Source organism: Malus sylvestris, chromosome 11, assembly GCF_916048215.2.
Source record: "Malus sylvestris chromosome 11, drMalSylv7.2, whole genome shotgun sequence".
Taxonomy (NCBI): Eukaryota; Viridiplantae; Streptophyta; class Magnoliopsida; order Rosales; family Rosaceae; genus Malus; species Malus sylvestris.
The window spans coordinates 10,814,394-10,841,288 of NC_062270.1; the positions used below are offsets into that span (position 1 = coordinate 10,814,394).

The 26,895-nt window shown below is 37.1% G+C and overlaps 6 protein-coding genes and 1 long non-coding RNA gene across 12 annotated transcripts in view; 3 read left to right on the forward strand and 4 right to left on the reverse strand.

Annotated features, from left to right (window-relative positions):
- The window catches only part of LOC126591349 (tetraspanin-3-like), a 17,972-nt gene extending 17,053 nt beyond the window's left edge, over window positions 1-919 (forward strand). Inside the window, exon 2 of the mRNA XM_050257007.1 lies at window positions 354-919. Coding sequence (XP_050112964.1) covers window positions 354-698 — 345 coding nt within the window. The 3' untranslated portion in view covers window positions 699-919. The remainder of the gene's footprint in view (window positions 1-353) is intronic.
- LOC126591352 (40S ribosomal protein S23) overlaps window positions 1-3,565 on the reverse strand; it is a 23,408-nt gene extending 19,843 nt beyond the window's left edge. The window contains exon 1 of the mRNA XM_050257013.1: window positions 3,465-3,565. Within this exon, the coding sequence (XP_050112970.1) occupies window positions 3,465-3,469 (5 nt within the window). The 5' untranslated portion in view covers window positions 3,470-3,565. The remainder of the gene's footprint in view (window positions 1-3,464) is intronic.
- The window catches only part of LOC126591353 (uncharacterized), a 22,346-nt gene extending 17,428 nt beyond the window's left edge, over window positions 1-4,918 (forward strand). The window contains exon 2 of the long non-coding RNA XR_007612358.1: window positions 4,603-4,918. This is a non-coding gene — a long non-coding RNA (uncharacterized LOC126591353). The remainder of the gene's footprint in view (window positions 1-4,602) is intronic.
- The window catches only part of LOC126591350 (tRNA-splicing endonuclease subunit Sen2-1-like), a 27,673-nt gene extending 999 nt beyond the window's left edge, over window positions 1-26,674 (reverse strand). The window contains exons 1-3 of one of the 3 annotated variants that reach the window (XM_050257010.1): window positions 3,465-3,568; window positions 2,183-2,330; window positions 1,181-1,967 (exon numbers count right to left, since the gene is read on the reverse strand). In XM_050257010.1, coding sequence (XP_050112967.1) covers window positions 1,197-1,961 — 765 coding nt within the window. In that variant the 5' untranslated portion in view covers window positions 1,962-1,967; window positions 2,183-2,330; window positions 3,465-3,568 and the 3' untranslated portion in view covers window positions 1,181-1,196. Of the gene's footprint in view, window positions 1-1,069; window positions 1,968-2,182; window positions 2,331-3,464; window positions 3,569-26,290 lie in introns of those variants that run through there. The other 2 variants (XM_050257008.1, XM_050257009.1) reach the window with 2 other exon arrangements.
- On the reverse strand, window positions 4,697-10,103 carry LOC126591347 (interactor of constitutive active ROPs 3-like). 4 transcript variants are annotated; one of them, XM_050257004.1, is made up of 4 exons: window positions 9,855-10,103; window positions 8,425-8,504; window positions 7,040-7,229; window positions 4,697-6,726 (listed from the first exon to the last, which is right to left on the reverse strand). In XM_050257004.1, the coding sequence occupies exons 2-4, from the start codon at window positions 8,442-8,444 to the stop codon at window positions 5,056-5,058; spliced, it is 1,881 nt and encodes a 626-aa protein (XP_050112961.1). In that variant the 5' UTR covers window positions 8,445-8,504; window positions 9,855-10,103; the 3' UTR covers window positions 4,697-5,055. The 4 variants fall into 4 exon arrangements, with proteins under 4 accessions (XP_050112961.1, XP_050112959.1, XP_050112962.1 ...); XM_050257002.1 differs by having other exon boundaries at window positions 7,040-7,232; XM_050257005.1 differs by lacking the exon at window positions 9,855-10,103 and adding an exon at window positions 8,728-9,823.
- LOC126591348 (tetraspanin-3-like) lies at window positions 20,896-25,002 on the forward strand. The gene is made up of 2 exons (XM_050257006.1): window positions 20,896-21,577; window positions 24,437-25,002. Exons 1-2 carry the CDS (start codon window positions 21,062-21,064, stop codon window positions 24,779-24,781), a joined length of 861 nt encoding a protein of 286 aa, XP_050112963.1. The 5' UTR covers window positions 20,896-21,061; the 3' UTR covers window positions 24,782-25,002.
- On the reverse strand, window positions 25,181-26,284 carry LOC126591351 (tRNA-splicing endonuclease subunit Sen2-1-like). The gene has a single exon (XM_050257011.1). It carries the CDS (start codon window positions 26,084-26,086, stop codon window positions 25,343-25,345), a length of 744 nt encoding a protein of 247 aa, XP_050112968.1. The 5' UTR covers window positions 26,087-26,284; the 3' UTR covers window positions 25,181-25,342.
- Window positions 26,675-26,895: the final 221 nt, after the last annotated feature.

Genomic DNA, 26,895 nt, shown 5'->3' on the forward strand with positions numbered 1-26,895 from the left:
CGTCCAATTTTAAAATCACTAGAGAAGAAAGAAATAATTTCTTGTATAAATAAAGAACTATAACTTTATTCATAGCATCAACCAAAACTACAAGGACCAAAACCATTCTTCGGCCTATTTATATTCCATAAGTATGGTATATGGCATTACTTAAGGGTGATCTGTTTCACTTGCTCAGGTTAGAATCTGTAGCCATTGGGAAAACATAGGAAAGTATGAAGGAAAATTAATTGAAAGTCACCGAAAACGGAAACGTTTCTTTCGTAAGGACGGTATATGTGTGTGTGCGAGCGAGTGTGTATTTGTATTGATATGATGACTGAAGTACCATTTCCCTCCCATTTGTTCTACAGTCCGGCTGCTGCAAGCCCCCTACAGAATGTGGATATAGCTATGTGAACGAGACCGTCTGGACCACCGGAGCAGGTTTTTCCGGGACCAGTACGGACTGCACACTGTGGAGCAATGACCAACAGCAACTCTGCTATTCCTGCAATTCTTGCAGAGCTGGTCTCTTGGCCAGCATCAGGAAGAGCTGGAGGAAGGTCTCTGTGGTCAACATTGTTGTGTTGATCATCCTAGTTATCTTCTATGTGATCGGTTGTGCAGCATTCCGCAACAACCGTCGGATTGACAACGACGAACCCTACGGCGAGGCTCGGATGACAAAATCACACCCAAGTGCTTTCCAACTCTAATTACAATGGTAGAGAATTTAATACGTGAAAAAACTATGTGAAAAATCTATGTTTAAGGTTTTCGGGGTTGCACTCATAGGACTTGTCTTAGTCAAGTGTGCATTATGAATTTGGTTTGAATTTCGATAATTTGGCTGTATATGTGAATTATTGGTACTCTATAGCCTTGTAGACTCTATTAACCATCTGCTGGAGAGGAAAAAAGATGCCAATTTGCTTGATTTTTCTTCGGTATGTGTTTACACTAACTGCAATCACGACGTGGAAAGCGGTAGTGTAGGTGCTTCATGTGGTGGCGTTGTGTTGTGTTGGAGTGTGATGTACTTACTCCGACGATGTGAAAAAGTGTCCACACTTTGTACATATACGTCTGAAGGAAAACGTAGTTTGCATTACTCTTTCTATGAAAGTTTCACAGATAACATTGCAACATGAACATGGAAATTATGAAATTTGAAATACAATTATGTTTGACCACTGACCTAGTTCCGTTTTCAACTACTCTGTTGCTTGTGATTCCGCATTATCCGTTGTATGTGATTCCGCATTATCCGTTGTATCTTCCTCGCGGCTTTGTTCTGGACTCCATCTTGTAACTGTGCGCTCATCGACCGTGTAGTTTGCCAAACATGACGGAGAGGCATCATCATCCCCATTCTTACTAATAGTAAGAACTAGCAATGTTTTTACAACACCTAAACAAAGCCTTAAGGTGCAATGAACATCAGACCACACCTTCAGTCGCCCATTTGCTTCAGCATCTCCTTCTGATGACACAAGCACAGCATATTCAGAATGGACCAAACTCGGATGGTGACGGTAAGCAACAAAGTCCGCACCATATTGAAGTCCGGGTCTCACAACCCAGTTTTTCGTTCGAAGGTGAGAATACGCCTTGTAAAATACAGGAAATCCCGCTTTTTTGGACTTCATGCACTGCCAAAGCTCTTGATCGTCCTTCGGGCGTTTGTCTTCGCCCGCTATCTTGAGGCATTTTAAAGAATAGCACAGGAAAAATGCCTCTTCCATGCCCAACTGAAACCACTGCCTATCCTTATCGGCATTAACAATCGGGTGGCCAAAGTAGGCACGGCCGAAGAGAAGGGCTTGTTCTTCTTCTGCAGCAAGAAGTACGCTGCTCCCGCATAAGATTCCTCGGGCATCTGATTGGATAAGAGAAGACTGAAGCTTCAATACTATCTTTGACATTGGATCTGCAAGTGCTTTAGCTTCTGCGCCTTTTCCTTTCCATCTAGGCCCCATTCGATACTACAATACGATCAAACGGAATACATCACAACAAACAAATTGAAGGCCTCTGAACGGACAACCAGAATCCAGTTCACAACCATTGCTCAACGCACCCATCAATCAACTTATCGGTCCGAAAACCAACTTATTTCTGCTGCGAGCATTGGAATTATCTGTACTTAATTTGCTATAACCTAAAAACAAGATGAAAAACGGAAAATTGGAAAGCATACCTTTTCGTAGCGAAGAAGCTCTCTGGGGATGTGATTGTTCAAATAATCACACTTGTGAAGTTTGTCCTCGAGCTTCTGTACTGTGATCCTTCAAAGTTTTAAGCGGCGCCGTTTTGCTAACTGGCTTTCCTTGTACAGAAATGAGAATCTGCAACAAAAGTGGGAGGGAGGACTGTTACTCAATTCGCTCAAACCCTTGGAGATTTCCGATTTGGTCGCTTGATCTTATTCGTGGGTCGTTTGCGACCAATTCGCTAGAATATTGGAGTTTCACCAAGTGTTGAGGCTCCAGATAATCAACCTCCGGTGCTGCTCGCGGCGGCGCCAAAATTACAGCGGCTCGGGGAGGGGACCTATTATCTGACGGAAGAAGGCCTATTTTTGTTTTAAATTTTCATTTCTGTTATTTCACGAAAAGGTGAGTTTTACGTGAGAGTCTCGTTTCTACTTTTTCACACTCATTAACTTTTTGTAATTAATATTCTATAATTTATTCAAATCGACAGTTGAAAATTGAAAAGTGCACATAAGAAGTAAAAATGAGTATTAATAACATTACATTTTTTTTATATTATTTTCGAAATAAGTGCATGAAGACAAACCCTTCCATGCCCAAAAAAATGAGTATTTTACAAGAGCTTTAATAACATTACATTTTTTTTACAAACCCTTCTCTTCGGCCGTGCCTACTTTGGCCACCCGATTGTTAATGCCGATAAGGATAGACCGTGGTTTCAGTTGGGCATGGAAGAGTCATTTTTCCTGTGCTATTCTTTAAAATGCCTCAAGATAGCGGGCGAAGACAAACGCCCGAAGGACGATCAAGAGCTTTGGCAGTGCATGAAGTCCAAAAAAGCGGGATTTCCTGTATTTTACAAGGCGTATTCTCACCAAGGGTTTAGGCATTTTAGTCCTAAAAGTAATCCAACTAGCACCATTATCCATCGAAACAAACAGATCATTTGAAACTATACAAATCGATATAATCCTCAAAACAACGGCTTCCAAATAAATTCATTCAATTTCTTCCAAGCAGAGAAACATGAACATATATACATTCGATACTCGGATCCAAACAGGTTTAATAATTTCCAGTAAATAATATAATCTCAGTCGCAAAAGAATCTATCTCCTCCATAAGCTACTTTGTCTAACTATAATTTACAAATTTACAGAGATTTCAAGCAGATTTATGCGACAAATTCAATCGAGAATATAGTTTCAAAGAAAACGAACAGAGAGCGAAGAGTAGATTGAAAGGAAGAAGGAAGCGGAAGCTTACCCCATGGCGACGGAACAAGAAGATAGTGGGCGATTAGCAGGGAGAGATTTGGAGCCGCAGGAAGAAGAAGAGCTTCTTGGTCGCTAACAGCAATAACAAACCCCAAGGGCTTATCGCGCTTGCTTAAATATAAGCCTTCTCGTTGGGATTACAAGCTAGACTTTTGCGAGATCATGGGCCTGAACTCATATAAGCTTCCAACACATAAGCCCACTGTGATGGAAATATCCACACAAAACCTCTATTTTGATTTTTAGGTTTCTATGTTAGCTCTTTCCATATAAATACTTGTCATGTATTTTAAAAAGTGCATTACTTGTTTAACGGGCGTTTTTCACGTGGTGAATACGTGATTTAAGAGAGTTTTTGGCAATGAGGATACTATCACGTGATATTATTATTGCACAGAGCCGTATGTATTTGTTTTTTTATAAATATAAATTAAATATATCAATTATGTCGCTCATCAATATTATAGTACGTGACAATATTTCCAGAACACATAAAAATGTCTCTAGAATCAAGGAGTTCTAGCTACAATTCATAATTTTTTCATACTAAATGGTTATCTTTTGGCCTCGTTTGGTATAAATGAATGAATTGGAATGGCGAGCACACTATTTTCAAAATATATTGAAGATAAAAAATGAAAAATTGTGACCAACTTAAAGGTAGGAGATAGATTACTCAAGAAGAAAACTTATACATTCTAATATTTTCCCAAAATAGAAAGATTAGAAAGGAAATTTTTTCTTCATGTTCCTTCAATATCTACCTTAAATTTAGAAGTTATCTATTTCATTCCAATCCTCTATCCCAAACGAGACATCTTATTTCATTCCAAAAGTTTTCAGAATTGTGCATTTCAAAATTTTGTAAATAATAATTTATACTTTAAAACATGTGAATAATCATCTCCTACCTAACAGGTGGGAAAATAAATTGATATTATAACGATATCTTTACACTAAGGATAGGAAGAATAAATTAGTATCAAATTCGCTATTCAACTAGATTCGAACTTAAGACTTCGCACTTCCAAATGAAAAGGAACTGTAATCTCTTTTTCAAAATGTCACATTTTGCTTGGGAGAATAATTCCAAACAAAAGACATGGAATACTTGACGTAAAACTGAGTGCAGTAGCATTCTAGAATTCATACAACCGACCTTAAATAGGAAATTACTGTTCAACAATTCACAGAGGAACTAAGCAAACAGAAGCTAAACAATGATGGTAAATATCAGCACAACTAACCCAGATACTTTACTAATCAATATTGTCTCGCATAACAGTGAATCTTGTCCCGACCAATACATACATATACCTTCCATCACTCATGGCAGCAAAGATCAATATTCGAATGAAACAGCAAACTTCATCACAATGAACCAAAATATTTCTGCATTGCAGCCACTACACCGGTAATAGAAGCTAAGTAGATTGCCGACTTTTAAACAAACCGGGGCAGCCATGCCCCGAAAACTAGAAAGCTAGTTAGAAAATATGAGCAAGAACAATACTTGCAAACATGGAAGACACAAATAATTGATGGATGTATCGAATTATCAACCTGCCCGGCTGCATTTTCTATTTATGCGGCTTCTTCCAAAAGACCCCAATCTTCTTTAGCACGTTTCCATTTTTCTTCTTCAGTAAATCATCATCCATATCTTCAGAGTCAGGCGAGCCAAACTTCCCGGTGACATGATTATAGCTGCTGTCCAATGACCCAGTTCTCTCCATCAGCTTGCCGTTATTTCCTGGTGAAAGCATGGTTGCAGCTGCCTCAGCTGCCTTCCTCCACTGGTCAGACTGCACCTTTAACCTTCTAAGTTCAGCCTCCATTTCTGCATTGGCTGCCTGTGCTGCCTCCAGCTGTTCCGCCACTCTTGCTACCTTCTTGCTGCTCTTGTCTGCCTCCTCCATCACAATGCCAAGCTTCACGAGAGCCTCTCGTTCTGCACACCTTGCAGCCTCTACTTCCGCCTCTACCTCATTCTTAACTTTACTTTGGCTTTTGTTGATTTCCAACCTGAGTGTTTCATTCTCTTCTGAAATACTCTGCAGTTCCGTTTCCTTGTCCATCAAATGAGCCTTTAAATCCGTAACATGCCCTTTTAGTTCTTTCAATTCCTTTTCCAGTTCATACTCTCTCTGGCATGACAGGCTTTTATCAAGCTTCGAATTGAGCCCCTCGTTCTCCTCTGTAATGCCTTGTAATTCTGTTTCCTTGTCCATCAGGTGGGCCTTCAACTCTTCTACTTCAGCTTTGGTTTTCGTTAATAACGTATCCAGTTCCCCCTCTCTCTGACTAGATGTAGATTTTATCTGCTCCAAAAGTTCATGAGCACTTCTTAGCTGCATGGTGCTCTGAATTTTTTCTTCGTGGTATTTGGTCTCAGCAGTTTGAAGAGTAGATCTTAGACGTGCCACCTCAGACTTCAAGTCATGGAGTTCTGCCTCAGTTTGGTTTGACTCCATAGTCTCTTGCTTTTCTCCAAATTTTTGCTGAAGGTCATTGTCACCAGCCTGATTTTGTGAAACGTTGCTGCTTGCATTAATCAGGTCAGCCTTGAGTTTGCTAACAAGTTCTTCTAGTAAATTTACACGCGCCCTCGATTGATCTAACTCTGAAGAAATGCACTTGTAAGCTTCTGTCGATTTCATGTCATCTAATCTGAGCGCCTCCATTGTTGTTCTCGCGGTCTCCAGCTGCAGTAGGGTTTCACTAACCATTGCTTGTGCTTGAGCTTCGGATGCCTTGCAGTCCTTTAATTGTGTTTTCATGTTTTCCACAAGAGAAAGTGTTTCTGCCAAGTTTTCTTTCAAGCTTTGAAGCTCGGCATTTGTTAATTCTGCATGCTTCGTTTGATCAGCCTCAGATGCAGCTACTGCTTCAAGCTGCGCCTTCAGCCTCTCAATCTCATCAACGGCAGATGCCAAGGCAGCTGAGTCAGCTGAGTGCTGCTTCTGCACAGCCTCAAGCTCGGACTGCCACGCTTGATCTCTTTCTTGTGAAATCTTGTGAAGCTTGATAACACGAGCTTCCTCAGAAATAGAAAGCTCAGGAAGCACCAGCTGGGATTCTTCGAGCTTCGAAGACAAGGCCAGTACTTGCTTCTTGGAGTCCTCCGCATCTTGCTGAGCTTGCTTCTTGCATGATTCAGATGATTGCAGCTGGTTCTTTGCTTTCTTCAGATCCTCTTGGAGCTGAGAAATCTGAGATTCCAATTCAGATATTCTACTTGGGCCCTTCTTCTGCGTCAAGAACAGAGATGAAGTTTTAGAATTTTTCTAGCAAATTATCTCAAGAAAGACAGAGACAGTGCACGGAATCCAAGCACTTTTACTTGCTAATCCCACCACTAACAGAAAAAAGTACCCAATTGAAGGTAATTTTTGGGAAAGAAAGACGAGTTCATGTTAATGTGTCGAATTGTGTCAGATAACTTTAAGATGGAAAAAAACAAATTCCACCCAGGGTTTAGACTATACACACTGTACACTCCAGTGGTTACAGCATTCTATAGATTGTGAAAGAGCAGGACTCGTGGAGTTTGTTCAAAAGTACCTCAAACAATGGACTTCTGGGTGACCGCCGCTCAGTGACTTTTGGGCTTCTTTCTTTAGGTGTTCTTTTAGCTTGACTTGAAGTAGATGCGGAATCAGTAGTCTCCAATGCAGTTGGCCTGAGTTGGCGAACAGCTCGAGAGGAGACCTTTCGAGGAGGAGAGCCCCTTCGAGCCACTTCAGAGGAGCCACTTCTGATAAAAAATTAAAAAATCAGTGAAATAATAACAATCACAAGCTTCTAGGAATCAAAATGGCAACAGGAATCCTCAGCTTCAGAACCTATAGAAACAGTCCGGAGTTTCTGTCAACGGACATACTATAGTTATAACTTCCTATTTTTTTTTGGCTTCGACGTTTAATTTACAGCAAAAACTTACATTCTATCTCTCCATTAAAAAAAATTATTCTCAAACTTTGAGAATCCTAATTGAAATCGTCAAATGCCAACATCCTTAAGTAATAATCCCACATAGCACGGAACAATTCGCACAAACCAAGACAAAGAAAAACCACATAAACTTTGTTGCCACACCTCTTTGAACTGTCAAGAAAACTTTTCCTGGAACGAACACAGAGAACAATGCAGAAATTACAAAAATTTTGTGATGAGATTTATTGGTTACCAGGAAAGTCTAATTTTGAGTTTGCCAATTGCAACATGGTGACATGAATTTCCTTCATTAGGTAAGATGTTTTAAATAATGATATTGATAGAAAGTAAGGATAATATTATTTTCCCACGTTGAACGAAAAATCAAAGATTACACATAAACAAATTACACAACAAATAATCCTTAATCTAATGCCGGAGGAGTTTATGCAACTAAAGTCGCTTAATTGGTCCAAGAGGAGCCCCTTATGGTCCTTCGATAGCTCCAGTGGGTCCTGAATGCTGCAGTATAGCTGTCAAGAGGCCTCAGAATTACCTCAAAGGAAGGATACAACAAGTTGCCAAATCTTTACGATGATGCAGATAGACAGATATGATTACCAAGGACCTTACCACAGAACTGGTCCACTATTTTCAGCGGTGGAAACGTCACAAATAGATTAGTAAACTGAAAAGAAACACATGATGCGACTACAAGTATGATCACAGAAATGGGACAAACCCCTAAACCAGATGTAAGGACTTTGAGTTTATTTGAACAAAAAAAGAGAAGCTGCCATGACATCGGTTTTGCAGCATCGCTGAACACTAGTACTACTAATCTCATTAGATTATACACAGCAATACAGATAAATATGCAACATTACAGAACAACATTACCTCTTGCCCCAGAAAAAACAAACCAACGATGCATTTGAACAAGCAAACACACGAACAAGCTTATTTAGAGGAGAACAAGAAGCCAATCACGTAAAAGGGCAAGCGAAAGTCACCTTGCTTTGGGGGTCTGCATAATGCAACTGCCTTTTCTACCTGCAACTTCGCTACTTGAATGCCCTCGACCCACCAAGACCTGAAAAAGTTGAAGCAAGATCACAAGACCGGGACGAGGGAATCCAATGTTTCAAATGTTCAAAGAAATAAAGTGGTTTCATGAGGGACATGTGCTTCTTATCGTTCACACAGAAAGACATTATGGCTAAGATGTGCCAACTGTAAATCCGTACCAACCATTTTATCCAACCCAAAAAATGAAAATAAAAATAGCATCTCGAAAACCAATTAAAGCTTGGTACCGAGTTGCAAGTGGTGGATTGCCTTCAACCCACTACGTACTCTCGGGTTCAAACCCTCTTCCTCTCTTTAGCGTGTAGCTTAATGTAGTAATATCGCTTGCAAGTGGCAGGTCGTTTTCAACCCACTACGAAGTCTGGGGTCCAAACCCTCTTTATCTCCTTAGTGTGGCTTATGGTGGTAACATCGCTCGTATTATAAAAAATTCTTGCAACAAGTCCCACATGTGCTCATGATCCATCATTGTAAGCACAGCTAGCCAATCATGATTACAGAAATACCCCTAATCCTCACAATGAGCATTTGTTAACTTTGTTTCGTACAAGGGTAGTTTCGGGTTCGAGAGAAAGAAAAAGAAGGGTCGCCACCTCCAGTTCTGCCGTGAAATGGGGGGACTAATTTGAAGTTGATGAACAAAAAAATAGGTTTCTTTTCTCAAAGGTTGTGTCTTGATTTTTTAAGAAAACACCATTTTCTCGGAAGTGTACCATTTTTTCCCGAGAAACAAACAGATCTAAAGACAACATAAACTCAACGACTATAAAATAAAAATATGGAATCAGAATCTGCAGGAAAAGCAAGTAATGCAGCCAAATAAAACTGAAGAGGAAAAGCAAAAGTTGAGAACTTGATTGTACAGAACAACTTTTTGAGATTCGATTCTGCTTTTTTGAAGCCGGAAAAAGACAAAGAAAAGCCTGCAAATGTTGAAGCACTTGAGCAGAAAAAGAGAAGCTGCTGGATTGTGATGTATCACACAGCAGAGGAGCTTCTTTTTATGCTCAAATTTCATCCGAAAAGAAGTTAAAAAGAAGCATCATTACGCTTGAGACTCTACAAACATAAATTTAAAACATAAATAAAAAACCAGTAAACTATGAGGATAAACAACAAGAACAAACCGTGTTTGGTTGCCTAGAAAATGTGGGAAAAGAAAAAGAAACAGAAACCCATTTTTGAAACGGAAAACCCATTAAACATTAGAAAACCAACTGCTGAAAATGCACAAAAAAATGGGGCTTTTATCTATCTGCCCACATTTTCACATCACACAAATGACTGAATGAAAGCAGATTAAATGAGAGAGTTCACAAAAAAACTACCCAAAAAAATGAAAAATCAGACTTACTTGGTCAGCTTGTGGGAGATAATGATGTATATTTTGACAATGCAGAGAGGCAGGTAGAACCGAAGAGTATGAAAACTGTTCACTTTCTTCTTCTTCTTCTTCTAATTTTGCTGTTGCAGTTTTCGAGGCTTTCTCTCTCTAAATTGGATATTTTTGTGCTTTGTGTGTTGGGAGAGTTTTGAAGAGTGGAGAGCGTGGACTGTGTTTTTGAGTGCGAGTACGATAGAGGAGCGGAGGAGAGAGGGAGAGAGAGAGAGAGAGAGGGAGAGATGTAAAAGTTAAAAAACGCAGTGCCAGAGAAAACAGAGGAGGACATATTTGTCGTTTCATGGGAAAAGGATCATAAAACTGGATTTGATTCGACCTTTACGTCCGAAGTTGGATATATTATCCGTCTCTTGTGTTTTTCAAACCTCTATGAACAGTTTGGCATTATAAAAAACAAAATTATATGTCTAATCACTCTGTGTCTCACATTTTTAGTACGCAATTGTTTCCACGGTCTGTCACAGGCACATAAAAAAAATTTCGTTTAAACGGAAAATAACTTACATAATACGTGTATAGCGACAAATAGGAATTTGTATAATTGTATCGAAGTTTATATTACTTGCATGTGCATTCATGCAGTAGGTCTGATAAATGGGGAAACAAATTCAGTGAGAAGCTGAAAAGATAGAAAGCTTGGTTTAAAAAACGTGAAAAAGTTTTAGTTGGTTGAAGCTAAGGACTGTATAACCACAACAAAGTGCTTTAGTGGTTAATGATGAATTTCAAATTCGTATTTAACATAATATATTCTGGATTTGATTTTTTATGTTACTGAATTACACGATGATAATCAGATGAAACTTACATGATTATGTGAGTCTTTTTTACTCCAAAAAAAAAGTGAAATGTGATGTCCTCATCATTTTTATGAAGAAAAAAAAAAAAAAAGCGAATGATTGTATAATTGTTTATTCATTTTCCATTTCTTTTATGAACCAACTTAATGACGGATGCAAAATTTTGGTCACCATGTATAGGCGCCAAAATACATTTGGTGACTATTCTTTTAATTTTTTTTTTCAATTTGGTCAACGTAGTTGCTGAAAGTTTTGAGAAATCTTTGAGGTTTTATAAAGAATCTCTCATGAGGGGCTATTTCTTTTGATTTTTATGTGGGGCTAAATTTATTTATTTACGTAGTAGTTTGATTGTGCGATGATTTTTTTTTTTGTGTGTGTTAGTTTTACTTAAGTTGACTTTTGAACGTGCTATCTTAAATTTTTTGTTATGAATCATTCTCAAATTGTGACAAAGTTAGATTTCATTACTTATGAACCGTTTATTGGATTATATTTTCTTATCTCAATCTCATATGTTAAAATATACAAACTCCCATTTCGCCATCTAAAATAATTTGATTTTAACGTATAACACAACAATTTACCTAGCACCAGTTGGTAAATTAGTATCAGACAATTTTGAAACAAATTTATTTGAAAATTTCACCCACCAATGCCTTTGAACGTTAAATTAATTTGAAATTTTAATTCTTATGGATTTTAAAACAATCATTAATTTGCCAAAATGCAAGAAAAATATATAAGGAAAAAGAATTTAAAAAAAAGAATAAAAGGAGAGTGATGAAATGTTGCTCATATGGGTTGCTACTTTTTGGTGGGACCCACTATTTTTTAGTGCTAGATGTTGTCCAATTTTATGCGAACCAAGATCCTCTCCTGAACAGTTCCCTAGGGATCCTAAGGATCCCGCAATCATGTCTGTTTATCGTATATCGTGCGGTCAGAAATTATTTAAAATTTAAATTTTAAAATTCAAATATAAATAGTATCTAACAAAAACTGACCGCACGATATAAAATGAACGGACAAGATTTCGGGATCCCTAGGATCCCTAGAGAACTGCTCAGGAGAGGATCCTGGTTCATTTTATGCTACCTAGGAAAATAAGTTGCTAGCCTCAATGGTGGATCTAGCCCCATTTTTCGGCTCATTAAGGATGAAATTTCTCACTAAGGCTTGAAATGTAATAGCCTCATAGAGGGTAAAGCCCTTATTGAGGATGCTATTATGCACTTGTAATTGGAATAAAAATAAGGAGTCTGACTTTGAGTATGGATTATTCATGTGTATTAAGATATAGAAAAATCAAGACTATGCACAGCCTACATGAAAAATGGAATTCAACTCCTCAAAGGGAGGAATTGGATTTCGTGGTGGGAGGTGGAAATTGAATTCCAACACTTGGGGGCAATCAAGAGTCCATGATTTTTATCCATTATATCTATTATACCCCTAAATATTTTATAAAATGCGAAGTTTGACTTGGGTGTATTTATACCAGTTTGGAAAATGTTTAATTGCAAAGTGAGATCTGACACACCTCGATCGAGATCGAGACATGCTGGCAGTCATGTGAGGGTGACGTAGCCATATGCATAGTGCAGAAGCAATAATGATAATAGAGAGTACAAATAAATGAAAACTAACTCATAAGAGTACTAGTTAAGACAAGTACTAGAATATGTGTGAATACACAATCAGAGCATAAGTAGCTTAAGTTCAGTCCAGAAGACAAGTATTAATTAAACAACACCCAAAGATGCCCTACATTTGTGATAGTTTGTCAGAACCTCCACTAATCCTCGTGAGCCACTGACGAGCAAGCTTATCTAAAACCTGGAGGGTCACAAAACAAAAAGTGTGAGTGGACAAAAATAAAGCTTTTCAAAACCATTTCATTATCAAATGCTCTAACCCCTCGCCGTAAAACATGTATAATTTTCCCAGAAATAGAATAATATATATATATATATATATATATATATATATTCAAATCATGCTTCACATATCCATATTCATAAGTATGCCATGGCAAAATATAAAACAGAATAAGTAACTCAGGTGAAAATATATTCATGGAAAAATAACATATTAGCCGAAACCCCTACAGAAGTCTGTATGGCTAAATTCATAGCTCATTAGTCAATCTAGCTGGAGTCACCGCAAGTGACCTATACGGCACTACACTGCACATGAGTCGGAACCACTGTAATGGTCTGTACGACAGGACTGGGTGTAATATAATTATGCTCATTACTACGTTCTTATTATAGCCGTGCAATAAATTGCTAGTCACCTACGAGTCGGAACCACCTATAATGGTATGTACAATAAGACTGTGCATCTAAATTGGATCTAATGTGTGCATAGGGTGTGGGAGGTGACATCATAAACAGACTTGTACCATATCTCTGGCTAAATCACAATCACCCAGGGTGTATGTTTATGAGCTCTCAATCACGTCTCACATTATCAATATCTCATATAACAAAACATAACTCACCTGGTACTTACCTGAGCGTCCACAACACCAATTCATATTATGAATCATATACTAATTCATGATGAATATAAATTTATATGTATGGCATTTCAAAGCATACTTTTATTTAAACATATTTTCTGGGAAAATATCAAGTATATAATTATATATTGAAAACCAAAAGCCCACTCACTGGTATGTTGAAGGGTCGTAGCCCCCGAGTCACCCTTGATTGCGCTCGTCCTCGGGATAAGTCTCACCAATTTCAAGCTCCAAAAATTACGGAATCACGCCAGAAAATTCCTCAATAATTCTGCCAAATTGCAACTCGTCGAAACTAGGTCTCCCGATGTCTAATTTGCTTGGTTTTTCTTCTCTGAGCTTTGTAAGAACGTCTTTAAGCTTCCTACAAGTTTAAAATCCCCTTCTTGACGTCGATCCGTGCATGTATGGTGGGTTCCAAAGTTCGTCCGTACAATTGTACGGATTTTCAGAAAAATCCGTGAGGGAGGAGAGAGAAAGAGTGTGTGTGTGTGTGTGTGGTCCTAGTTTGGGTTACCAATCACAACAAACCAAAGCTTACTTCCCATTAGGTCCTCAAACTTAGGAGAAATTTCTATTAGCTAATATTCTTAGCCTAATACTTACACACCACCACCAAACGTTAAGGGCAATTTCATCTTTTCACATCTCTGAGAAAAACATTTCGGGACGGGCTGTCACAATTGTAACATCCCACATCGTCCAAGGGAGTGGATCACATAAGCCTTATATGTATATTCTCATCTCTACCTAGCACAAAACCTTTTGTGAGCTCACTGGTTTCGGGTTTCATTGGAACTCCGAAGTTAAGTGAGTTCGCTCGAGAGCATTCATAGGATGGGTGACACACTGGGAAGTTCTCGTGTGAGTTCCCAGAAACAAAACTGTGAGGGCGTGGCCGGGGCCCAAAGCGGACAATATCGTGCTACGGCGAAGTCGAGTCCGAGATGCGGTGAGGGCCTGGACGAGGATGACAATTTGGTAGCAAAGCCAATCCCTGACTGGAAGTGTGCCGATGAGGACGTCGGGCCCCTAATGGGGATGGATTGTAACATCCCACATCGTCCAGGGGAGTGGATCCTATAAGTCTTATATGTATAATCTCATATCTACCTAGCACAAGGTCTTTTGGGAGCTCACTGGTTTCGGGTTCTATCAGAACTCCGAAGTTAAGCGAGTTCGCGCGAGAGCATTCCTAAGATGGGTGACCCACTGAAAAGTTCTCGTGTGAGTTCCCATAAACAAAACTGTGAGGGCGTGGCCGGGGCCCAAAACGGACAATATCGTGCTACGGCAAAGTCGAGCCCGGGATGTGGTGGGGGCCTGGACCGGGATGTGAATCGCAACAAAATTTGTCTTTTTTAAGAAAAAAAAAAGTCAGGTTTTAAAGAGGTGAAAAAGGGGCAAAAGAGTTATGGGTTTTATTATAGAGAGTAGAAAGTTTATGTAATTTATAAAAAAGTTTTTATAATTTATAAGTATTTGTTGTTGTGGAAATTAAAGTTATTTTCACTAGGCTTTGTTCTCATTGTCCAAGAGTTGATATTTTCACTATAATGACAAAGATGTTAGGTATGTGTTACAATGAGAATCGGGTAATTGAGAGTTGCCATAAGAGAAAGTATGCTGAAGTTGAGAAAATTTTTAGGCGTGACGTTTTATCATAAAAGCCTTGGTGATATTAGAACTGGAACTCTCACATATAAATTATATATTATTTTTATATTTCTTGATGTAGAACTCTATTATCCAATAGAATGGTTGGATAAAACCTCTTTTTCGATTATGGCGCTGGTGAATCACATGATGGGGCTATGGGGAGGCTGAAATGCATATGTGAGTTTTTTTTACACATGAAAAATGTGGATTGTCGTGGCAAAATGAATAGCTGGCCTTTTTTTTCCATAATAAAATAAATTAAAAAAAAAAAAAAACAAGAAACAGAACGGTTAGATAAAACCTATTTTTATAGGAAGAAATATTACTCTCTATTTCTCCTCCATTTTAGCTTGGCAAACATGTATGCATATCTAACACATTTTATTTAAACTATGTACTATTTGCCATAGCCCATAGAAATTTGAATTTAGGGTTTTTTTTTTATCATAAATGGTCCCTGAAATTTACTCTCACCATCAAAATGATCCATAAAATTGAAAATCAATCAATGTAGTCCCTGAAAATAGGGGTCGCATATCAATGTGGTTTTTCAGTCACAATTATGTTAAAAATTATGCTAAGTGCTGATGTGGCACATAAATGAGCCCCACGAGATTTACCGATTTTTTGTAATCACAAATAATCCTTGAAATTGACTCACACCATCAAGATGGTTCTTGAAAAAAGTTGTCAATATAATCCTTCTACCACAATTATATAAATTCTCAAAGGCACAAGGTTTAACAAAGGCTTAAGAGAGGATATGGAAATAGTTTTCAACCAACAATAGACGCACCTCAATTATAACCTCATTATCTCACGGCATACCTTGCATTCTTTGAGTCACCAGACCACAAGGAAAGCGCCTAACAAGATCTCCAAGATTAAGGCTGTGAGGATGTTGATCGCCTAAAAGTTAACGGTGATGTCCCAAAAGTCGTGGCCAATCAGCCAAGCAGTCACCAAATGAGATCTCAATCCAGGTTCAATTCGGTGAGTCTAAAGATGGGTGTATTTTTTTTAGAGAATAGACAACGAATAAGGTAGAGGAATGTGGACTGGGATTAGAGGTGATTGCAGGACTGGGTTTTTAGGTTCACAACTTTTTATTAACTATTAAATTATTAAACCTATTTGTAATATTTTTAATTTAATTAGACTTATGTGACCTATTTATGTGTCACTTTAGCACATAATATAATTTTTGATAGAATTATGACGGAATGACCACAATGATTTGGGACACTTACTTGTGGGACTACATTGATCGATTTTCAATTTCAAGGACCATTTTGATGTCGCAAGTCAATTTCATAGATCATTTTGATGTCACGGGTCAATTTCAATGACCATTTGTAAGAAAAATAAAAAACTTATGAGACCCATTTATATGCCACATCAGCACACATAAATTTTAACAGAATTGTGACGAAATGACCACATTGATTTGCGACACCTATTTTCAGGAACTACATTGATTGATTTTCAATTTCATAGATCATCTTGAAGGTGAGGGTCAATTTCAGTAACCATTTGTGAAGAAAAAAAAACCCTTGAACTTATTGATTATTTATTTAAAGAATGTTTGTTCTTCACAATGTGATGAAGATTTGAATTCAATATTAAGGTTGGTTTAGGTGTGTGGTTGGTGGCCACCAACTCAGTCTCTCAAGACCTCCATATCTCCAATCTTCATGCCAAGTTCTTACTAGAGTCTAGTCCCAATGTCCCACTGGTATTTTTTCTCTTGGCATTTATGGAAGGCATTGCAAAAAATCATGTTGTGGACCTTGTGGAATCGTTATGGCCAATATTGGCTTGGGCATTAAGATTGCATTTATCTGAATTTAAAATTACTTGCAACCCTCTAGGGGTTTTTTATTTTTATTTTTATTTTTTATTTTTTTCTAACCCTGGAAATGGAAATGGATACCTACAAAAACAAATTTACCGTTATCATACTTTTTCAGATAATTAATATAAAATCATGTACTATATTAGTAGGGGAGCATTTTTACTCATCATCATAAACTATGGTGTATGCTCACCATACTCCTAATCAATTGACACGTGTCATTTCACTTAATCTTGGTTATTTTTTTTTCAAAATTCAAAAACTAACATTTAATGTGAAAGTTAACTAAAGTTAAGTGAAATGACATGTGTCAATTGATTAGGTGTATGGTGAACATACACTATAGTTTATAGTGGTGAGAAAAAATGCTCCATAAATTCCGAAGTTAAGTTAGTTCGTGCGAGAGCAATCCCATGATGGGTGATCCACTGGGAAGTTCTCGTGTGAGTTCCCAGAAACAAAACCGTGAGAGTGTGGTTGGGGCCCAAAACGGACAATATCGTGTTACGGTGAAGTCGAGCCCGGAAGGTGGTGGGATCCGGACCGGGATGTGACAAAAAAGTTAGGTGGTTATCCGGAATTAGCCCTAAAATGACATTCATACCTTGCATATCCATTCTTAATTAGTAGGAAAATGATGATTATAGATGTTTTTTCTCTCTCTTTCTACACACTTTTTTTAAAAAAATTTGGTTTTTTAGTCAAAATAATCTTTGAAATTGGTATATCTCCTCACGTTGATCTATGAGATTTGAAATCGATTGAAATAGTCCTTGAGTTTGTTCACTATTAATTATTTTAATTATCAGATTAAATAAATCAAAACAAAGTGACAAACATAATTATATACTCGTTTTACAAAGAACAAAATAGTCCAAGTATTATTTGGTTTGATAAGTAAACATGCTATTATTGGTTTGGGTCTAATTGAGAATGGGATTCAGTGGGCTGTAGCCGACACGAAAATCAAAGATTTTTCTTTGTGGGCTTCGGCTTCCATTTCTCTTGTTGGGTTTTCTTTTGGTGTAGTGCACTCTTATTGCTGCTGCTTATTGGTGTGTTTTTGTAGCAGACATTTTTACGATAAATTAATATCGAATCTGTTATTTACAAAATTCAATTAAAACCTATTCACATATAAGTTAGACTATAGTTTTTAATAGAGCTTGTTAGGGTAAGTCTTCAATCTGGACTACTAGTCCAACTTTGTATTAGATTGACAAGTAAGCAAAATTAATATTTTTTTGGTACAACTATGATCTTTACTTCTCTTACTAATGAAAAATCCGAATTATTAAAAAAAAAAAAAAAGCTTATTGACATCCTTTTGTTACTTGGCCATCTGTGCCTTGTCCTCTTTTACTTGGCTTTTCAATAAAGTAGAATTTCCGCCAACTTTCATAAGAGTTTCCAAATTGTCACATTTATCAAACTACATCCCTTTGATTGATAAAGAGATAAGTATGGAGCGTTTGACCACAAGGTCACATGAGAACGTTATCATGAATAAGCAACACCGCCGACCACTTCCTACTTTTCTCGGCATTTTCTTCTCCTCTGCGTATTCCAAATGTAACGTTTCATCATGGACCCTCCTCCTTCGCATATTCCATCATAAGCCACTCCCACTCTTATGCTGCTACTTCTCTACGTTATCACTCTCGCTCATGCAAAATTTCCGGGATTTTCATCCCAAAATAACGATCAATATTCATTAGTTATGAGCAAGTTATTTCATTTTGTCGACGTCTTCTAGTTGTTGATATAGTAAGGATCGCTTGACCTAGTGACATTCTTATGCCTCTCTATCAACAAAAAGAATAAAAAAAAAGGAAGGCATGTTTGCCTTGTGGATTATTGTGTATAATGAGAAAGTGTACGAGATCTTTTCATTCATGTGTGGAGCAAAATTCTTGCTGAGATTATACGTGACACAAAGTGTTAAACTCCAATGAAAAGGCTGGATTTCGTACTATTGGGTCCCGTTATGATTGTTTTTCAGCATCACATAAGAAAACTTTTTTTTTGAGCAATAATTTTGTAATATAATCTCATCTTCGCGTAACAGCCTATTTTGTTATAGAATTTGTGTTTACACTGTCGACATAATATTATTGTCATAATAGTAACCTATTTTGTTATAAAATTTGTGTTTACATTGTCGACGAGATATCATTGGTTCATTGTCACAATGATAAACTATTTTGTTATAGAATTTGTATTTATACTGTTGATCATAGCTGTAAAGAGTCGGTTTGCAATTCAAAAAATGCATGATAAAAATCTAGAGGTCAGTTCTTATGGAAATAACTTTTAGCTCTATGAACAGAAACATGCCCAAAATATCTTCCAGTGTCATATGATTAATTACGTAAAATCCTTGTGTATTTTTAAATTCTTTTTCTTTGGCTGAGTGAAATTTGAAGGTCACTGTCAACACTCAACAGTTAATTAAATTGATTAAGTAATATATTGCAAATAAATATCTTCACACGAAATCCATAAGCAACCCAGTTAGGTCAAACAGTAGATCATAAACTAAGCAAAACTAAACATAACAACCACTTCCACAAGTATCACGCATTGGTTTTCCCATTTTGCCCCCAAACACCATCATTTTTGTGTTGTAATGAGTTCCGCAGGTGTATACGCGTCCCAATCACGCACCAATATTGTTACGCTTTAATCACTTATATTTAATACACTGAGTTGAACTATACTTCGTTGTTGAAAGAAAAGTAGTAAGTATTTGATATTTATCCTTTTGTGAATTGGGTTCAGCATCACTTGTTGTACGTTTTTCAGCAACAAAACTTGATTTCACTGAGTTAAAGGAGACTCAATGAATCTTAGGTGAAAAGTTTGATCTTAAAAGATTTTGGTACGATTAGTAGTGAAATCTATCTACTTTTATGACATGTTTAATAAGATGAAAATGGACAAGGATGAGAAGAAATAAGCAAAAAGGATAAAAGGAAAGCCCAATAGTTATTTCATACCTTCATTTTTAGGTTTTGCCATACTCAAAATCAATGAGAATCACATGCCTTTTCATTTCATTAACTGTTAATAAACACATAAATATGAACAAAACATGCATTTGCAAATCTATTATCTTTAAGTAAAGATGCTTTTAAAATGTATTTGAAATCGACCATTGACCAAAAGCCAACAAAATCATCTTTGGATTATTTTGGTGAGGATCCTGAAGGTCTGTAAATTGTATCCGTTCATCGTACTTCGTGTGGTTAATTTTTGTAACATCCCACATCGCCTAGGGAAGTGATCCTTAAATGTATATTCTCATCCGTACATAGCACGAGGCATTTTGGAAGCTCACTGGCTTTGGGTTCTGTAGGAACTCCGAAGTTAAGCGAGAAGGAGGCTAGAGCACTTCCAGGATGGGTGACCCACTGGGAAGTTGCTCGTGAGTTCCTAGAAACAAAATCGTGAGGGCGTGGTCAGGGCCCAAAGCGGACAATATCGTGCTACGGTGGTGGAACGGGCTCGGAAAGTGGTGCACCCGGACCGGGATGTGACAAATGGTATCAAAGCCAATCCCTGGCTGGAAGTGTGTCGACGAGGACGTCGAGCCCCTAAAGGGAGTGGATTGTAACATCCCACATCGCTCAGGGGAGTGATCCTTAAATGTATATTCTCATCCCTACCTAGCACGCAGTTGCTCGTGAGTTCCTAGAAACGAAACCGTGATGACGTGGTCAGAGCCCAAAGCGGACAATATCGTGCTCTACGGTGGTGGAATAGGCTCGGGATGTGGTGCACCCAGGCCGTGATGTGACAATTTTTGTCAGGTACCATTTGTATTTAATTTTAAATAAAAATATTTAAAATGATTTCTGACCGCATAATGTACGATTAACAGATATAATTCACAAATTCCTAAATCCTATTAAAGAGGATCCGGATTCGACCAAGAAAAGTGATAAACACATTTTTCTTTATTTACGTACTCTTATTTAATCATGTACGATGTTTTGTTTAAGTTGTTAATTATATGAACAAAAAACGTGTGAAAAAGTCGAAAGAGTGAAAAGTAGCTGTTGGGACAAATTCAAAGCACAAAGGGTAGTCAGGTCATTGCATAGAGAGAGTACAGATAGCATATTTCACCCCTTATAAAACAACGACACCTGCATCTCAGACTACTCATCAAAACTCCGAACTTTAAGCATCTTCAAAGCAGAGCAGCAGCAGAAACAGAAGAAACCAAATCTCCAAACCTTCCAAAAAACAAAACCCAGAAAGAAAAAAAGGCAGACAAAAAGAAAATCCCAGAAAAAAAAAGAGAGATTCCACAATGATGAGGACCAGCAACCACTTGATTGGACTACTAAATTTCGTAACTTTCCTCCTCTCGATCCCCATCCTGGGCGGAGGAATCTGGCTGAGCAGCCGCGCCAATAACACCGACTGCCTCAAGTTCCTCCAATGGCCGCTCATCGTCATAGGGGCCGCAATCATGGTGGTTTCTCTTGCTGGGTTCGCGGGTGCGTGCTACAGGAACACCTTCCTCATGTGGGTGTACCTGTTCGTCATGTTCTTCGTCATCGCCGCCCTCATCGGCTTCATTATCTTCGCCTACGCCGTCACTGACAAGGGCTCCGGGAGGTCGTTGACGAATAAGGGTTACAAGGACTACTACCTGCAGGACTATTCCGGCTGGCTGAAGGACCGCGTGGCGGATAATGGCTACTGGAGGAAGATTGCGTCTTGTGTGAGGGACTCAAAAGCTTGTCAAAAGATTGGGAGGAGTGTGAATGGTGTGCCTGAGACAGCTGACATGTTTTACAGCAGAAAGCTCAACTCTATCCAGGTATGTGAATAATTAAATTTTTATTCATGTTTTTGCATCTGAATTTATTTATTTTAAAAATAATTTGTATGGGATTTAGAAACTTTATTTTTTGGTAAGGAACCTTTATCACAATGGTGAAAATGTCTTGAGCTCTTGCATAATAATGTGAATTCAAACCTCATTGATGGTTAATCTAATAAAATTTATCGTATGGAAAAGAAAAAAAAACTTTATTATTTGGTTATGTTCATATTCGTTGGAGGTTATTTATTTATTTTATTTTATTTTATTTATGTATAAAAAAATGATAATCTACACTAAATTTGTTTTAAGGATAATTTCGGTTCTCAGTCTTCATTTTTCTTTTCATTATTAATTTTTTTTTTCAAATTTTTTGTTCAAGATTCTTAAGACTTTTGTCCATGTCATTATTTGAATATTAAATTATTTACATATTATAATATGTCAATTTTAAAGATAAATACTTTATTAATTATTTCCAAATATTTTCCAAATATTTTTCATATATAATTTATACTCATTTTTTTAAATTTGCACCAATATTCTGTCTAGTGTTATTTTGTACCTATAATTTAAAAATTTAATATGTATCCATATTTTATAATTTTATTTGTACCCATAATTTTTTTGCTAAATGTATTCACGTTAATTGCATGTATTTACTTTATGTTTTAAAATATATCAACAGTTTTTTTTATATTTAAATATAGGTTGATAATTACGTGGGTTCAATTTTTTTTTGTGCGAGAAATATGTGAAAAACAATAATACTCGATTATTAATTTTTAAGTAATTATTATATTGTGCAAATACTATTTGAATTGGTTTAAATTTCATAATTTGTGAGATAGTAAATGCATAAATACAGAAGTTAATTCCTTTCCATAATGCTAGAAATTTCGATCAAACTATTTAAACAAACAATATTTTATTTTAACAATGAGATTGATTAGAGAAGAGAACTAAAATGATCCTTTATTTAAATTATGGAAAGGAGTTCGACATTTAGTCTCGAATTTTGACGGAGGAAAGTAGTTGAAATAAAAATAATTTAGGATTCCATTTCATGGGACAAGATTATTTCACTTATATTGTTTAATGGTTTTTCTTTTCAAGTTAAAGTTGAGATGATTAATTTGTGGGTTAGTGGTAGATACAATCTGACAACCAAGGGTGGGGTTTGAGGCTGAGTCCACCTTTTAATTGGTTCTTGTATTGTATGAATGGAAGTTTCCCTTTTGTAGAAAAATCTTGCTTTAAATTCATCAGTTATTTCTTTAAACAAACGAAATTATCTACACTAAAAACTTAAATTCATTAATTATTCATATGACACATTTTTTCTTAACTTTTTTATTTTGACAAAAAAAAAAAGGAATAACATTGTGTTTCCTAGGCCAAACCATAAATTAAATTTATATGCTCATGTAAAATTTAAAATAATATAAAATTCTTCATGTAATTACAAGTTAAAACATAATACTTTTAGTACTGGTATTGACAGTTTAAAATTTTCTTTGTATTCTTAAAAATAAATAAACTTATTAAAAACATACTCTTAAGATTTTTAGAACGTCAATATCAGCATCCAAGCTTTTTCAACAATGATATAATGGTACAATGGATTTACCGATAACATAGCTAATTCCAATAATTGTGTCTACATTTCATCAGTGGAAGTGATGTTTACAAGATACCACTTAAAAGTTAAACCCCACTGCATATAAAAACAGAAAAGCCCACTTGTAGCCTTGTTACACTTTCTCTCAAGATACTTATTAACACTTCTTAAAAAATAGAAAGCAACTTACCGACATCGAGTATTCGAATTTGAGATGTCTACATATTTAAAAGAAGATTATCACTAAATAAAGAGCTAGCTCGTAAAAAACCAACCGACCTAAAATTAGAGCAACTCTTTAAAGTCAGTCCTATAAAATGTTTTTAAGAAAGAAGGTTCACATGTTATCTTTTATGGTAACAGAATTTCATTTTAGGTTGTACATCCTTCTCTCATATTTTGTCTGGTACTTGCTTTAGAGGTAGGAAATAATAATGGTACACCTTGGGACAAACTTGGATTTGACATAAAGTTTTCCCACATCTTTTTTGGCTCACTTTCCGTTTTATTTTATTTTATTTTTATTTTTTTGTATATTTTTCTTTGTCTATTAAAAAATTAAGTCCACATATTATTGGTGTAACCAAGAAAAAGTGTCTTTAACTTATTGGTGGAAAAATGCAATGTTCCAGATATTATCCAAGAGGATCCTCACCGGATCATTTTGATGAGGATTTTGAAGATTTGTGAATTGTATTCGTTCATCGTTTAGTCAGTTTTTATCAAGAACTGTTTATGTTTAGTTTTAAATAAAAATATTAAAAATAATTTTTAATTAAATAATGTACGATAAACAGACAAAATTGACGGATCCCTGAAATCCTCCTAAAGAGGATCCAGCAGGATCCCGGTTCAGATATTATTGAGCACGTTCCATACTTCACATGTTGGACCGTCCAATTTTAAAATCACTAAAGAAAGAAATAATTTCAAAGAACCATAACTTTATTCATAGCATCAACCAAAACTACAAGGACCAAAACCATTCTTCGGCCTATTTATATTCCATAAGTATGGTATATGGCATTACTTAAGGGTGATCTGTTTCACTTGCTCAAGTTAGAATCTGTAGCCATTAGGAAAACATAGGAAAGTATGAAGGAAAATTAATTGAAAATCACAGAAAACGGAAACGTTTCTTTCGTAAGGACGGTATATGTGTGTGTGCGCGAGCGAGTGTGTAATTGTATTGATATGATGACTGAAGTACCATTTCCCCCCCATTTGTTCTACAGTCCGGCTGCTGCAAGCCCCCTACAGAATGTGGATATAGCTATGTGAACGAGACCGTCTGGACCACCGGAGCAGGTTTTTCCGGGACCAGTACGGACTGCACACTGTGGAGCAATGACCAACAGCAACTCTGCTATTCCTGCAATTCTTGCAGAGCTGGTCTCTTGGCCAGCATCAGGAAGAGCTGGAGGAAGGTCTCTGTGGTCAACATTGTTGTGTTGATCATCCTAGTTATCTTCTATGTGATCGGTTGTGCAGCATTCCGCAACAACCGTCGGATTGACAACGACGAACCCTACGGCGAGGCTCGGATGACAAAATCACACCCAAGTGCTTTCCAACTCTAATTACAATGGTAGAGAATTTAATACGTGAAAAAACTATGTGAAAAATCTATGTTTTATGGTTTTCGGGGTTGCACTTATAGGACTTGTATTAGTCAAAGTGTGCATTATGAATTTGGTTTGAATTTCGATAATTTGGCTGTATATGTGAATTATTGGTACTCTATAGCCTTGTAGACTATTAACCATCTGCTGGAGAGGAAAAAAGATGCCAATTTGCTTGATTTTTCTTTGGTATGTGTTTACACTAACTGCAATCACGACGGGGAAAGCGGTAGTGTAGGTGCTTCATGTGGTGGCGTTGTGTTGTGTCGGAGTGTGATGTACTTGCTCCGACGATGTGAAAATGTGTCCACATTTTGTACAAATACGTCTGAAGGAAAAACGTAGTTTGCATTACTCTTTTTATGAAAGTTTCACAGATAACATTGAAAAGCAGAAGATCAAACTCTAAATTGAATTCCCCAGATGCGAAACACATTCATTTAACTTGCAACATGAACATGGAAATTATGAAATTTGAAATACGATTATGTTTGACCACTGACCTAGTTCCGTTTTCAACTACTCTGTTGCTTGTGATTCCGCATTATCTGTTGTTGTATCTTCCTCGCGGCTTTGTTCCGGACTCCATCTTGTAACTGTGCGCTCGTCGACCGTGTAGTTCTCCAAACATGACGGAGAGGCATCATCATCACCATTCTTACTAATAGTAAGAACTAGCAATGTCTTTACAACCCCTAAACAAAGCCTTAAGGTGCAATGAACATCAGACCACACCTTCAATCGCCCATTTGCTTCAGCATCGCCTTCTGATGACACGAGCACAGCATATTCAGAATGGACCAAACTCGGATGGTGACGGTAAGCAACAAAGTCCGCACCATATTGAAGTCCGGGTCTCACAACCCAATTTTTCGTTCGAAGGTGAGAATACGCCTTGTAAAATACAGGAAATCCCGCTTTTTCAGACTTCATGCACTGCCAAAGCTCTTGATCGTCCTTCGGGCGTTTGTCTTCGCCCGCTATCTTGAGGCATTTTAAAGAATAGCACAGGAAAAATGCCTCTTCCATGCCCAACTGAAACCACTGCCTATCCTTATCGGCATTAACAATCGGGTGGCCAAAGTAGGCATGGCCGAAGAGAAGGGCTTGTTCTTCTTCTGCAGCAAGAAGTACGCTGCTCCCGCATAAGATTCCTCGGGCATCTGATTGGATTAGAGATGACTGAAGCTTCAATACTATCTTTGACATTGGATTTGCAAGTGCCTTAGCTTCTGCGCCTTTTCCTTTCCATCTAGGCCCCATTCGATTTTACAATACGATCAAACGGAATACATCACAACAAACAAATTGAAGGCCTCTAAACGGACACCCAGAATCCAGTTCACAACCATTGCTCAACGCACCCAACGATCGACTTATCAGCCCGAAAACCAACTTGGAATTCTCTCTTCTTAATTTGCTATAACCTAAAAATAAGATGAAAAAATGAAAAATTGGAAAGCATACCTTTTCGTAGCGAAGCTCTCTGGGGATGTGATTGTTCAAATAATCACACTTGTGAAGTTTGTCCTCGAGCTTCTGCACTGTGATCCTTCAAAGTTTTAAGCGGCGCCGTTTTGGTAATTGGCTTTCCTTGTACAGAATTGAGAATCTGCAACACAAGTGGGAGGGAGGACTGTCACTCAATTCGCTCAAACCCTTGGAGATTTCCGATTTGGTCGCTTGATCTTATTCGTGGGTCGTTTGAGACCAATTCGCTAGAACCTTGGAGTTGGAGAGATTGTGGCTGTTTGGCCGGTGCTGCTCGCGGCGGCGCCAAAATTACAGCGGCTCTGGGAGAGGACCTATTATCTCACGGTCAGGCCTATTTTTGTTTTAAATTTTCATTTCTGTTATTTCACGAAATGGTGAGTTTTAAGTGAGAGTCTCGTTTCTACTTCTCACCCACACTCAATAATTTTTTGTAATTAATTTTTTTTTAATTTATTCGAATCGATGATTGAAAATTTAAAAAGGCACATAAAAAGTAAAAATGAGTGTTAATAACACTACTTCTTTTTTTTTTTGTATTATTTTCGAAGGAACCAATTTTGGTGAGATTATTGATTCAA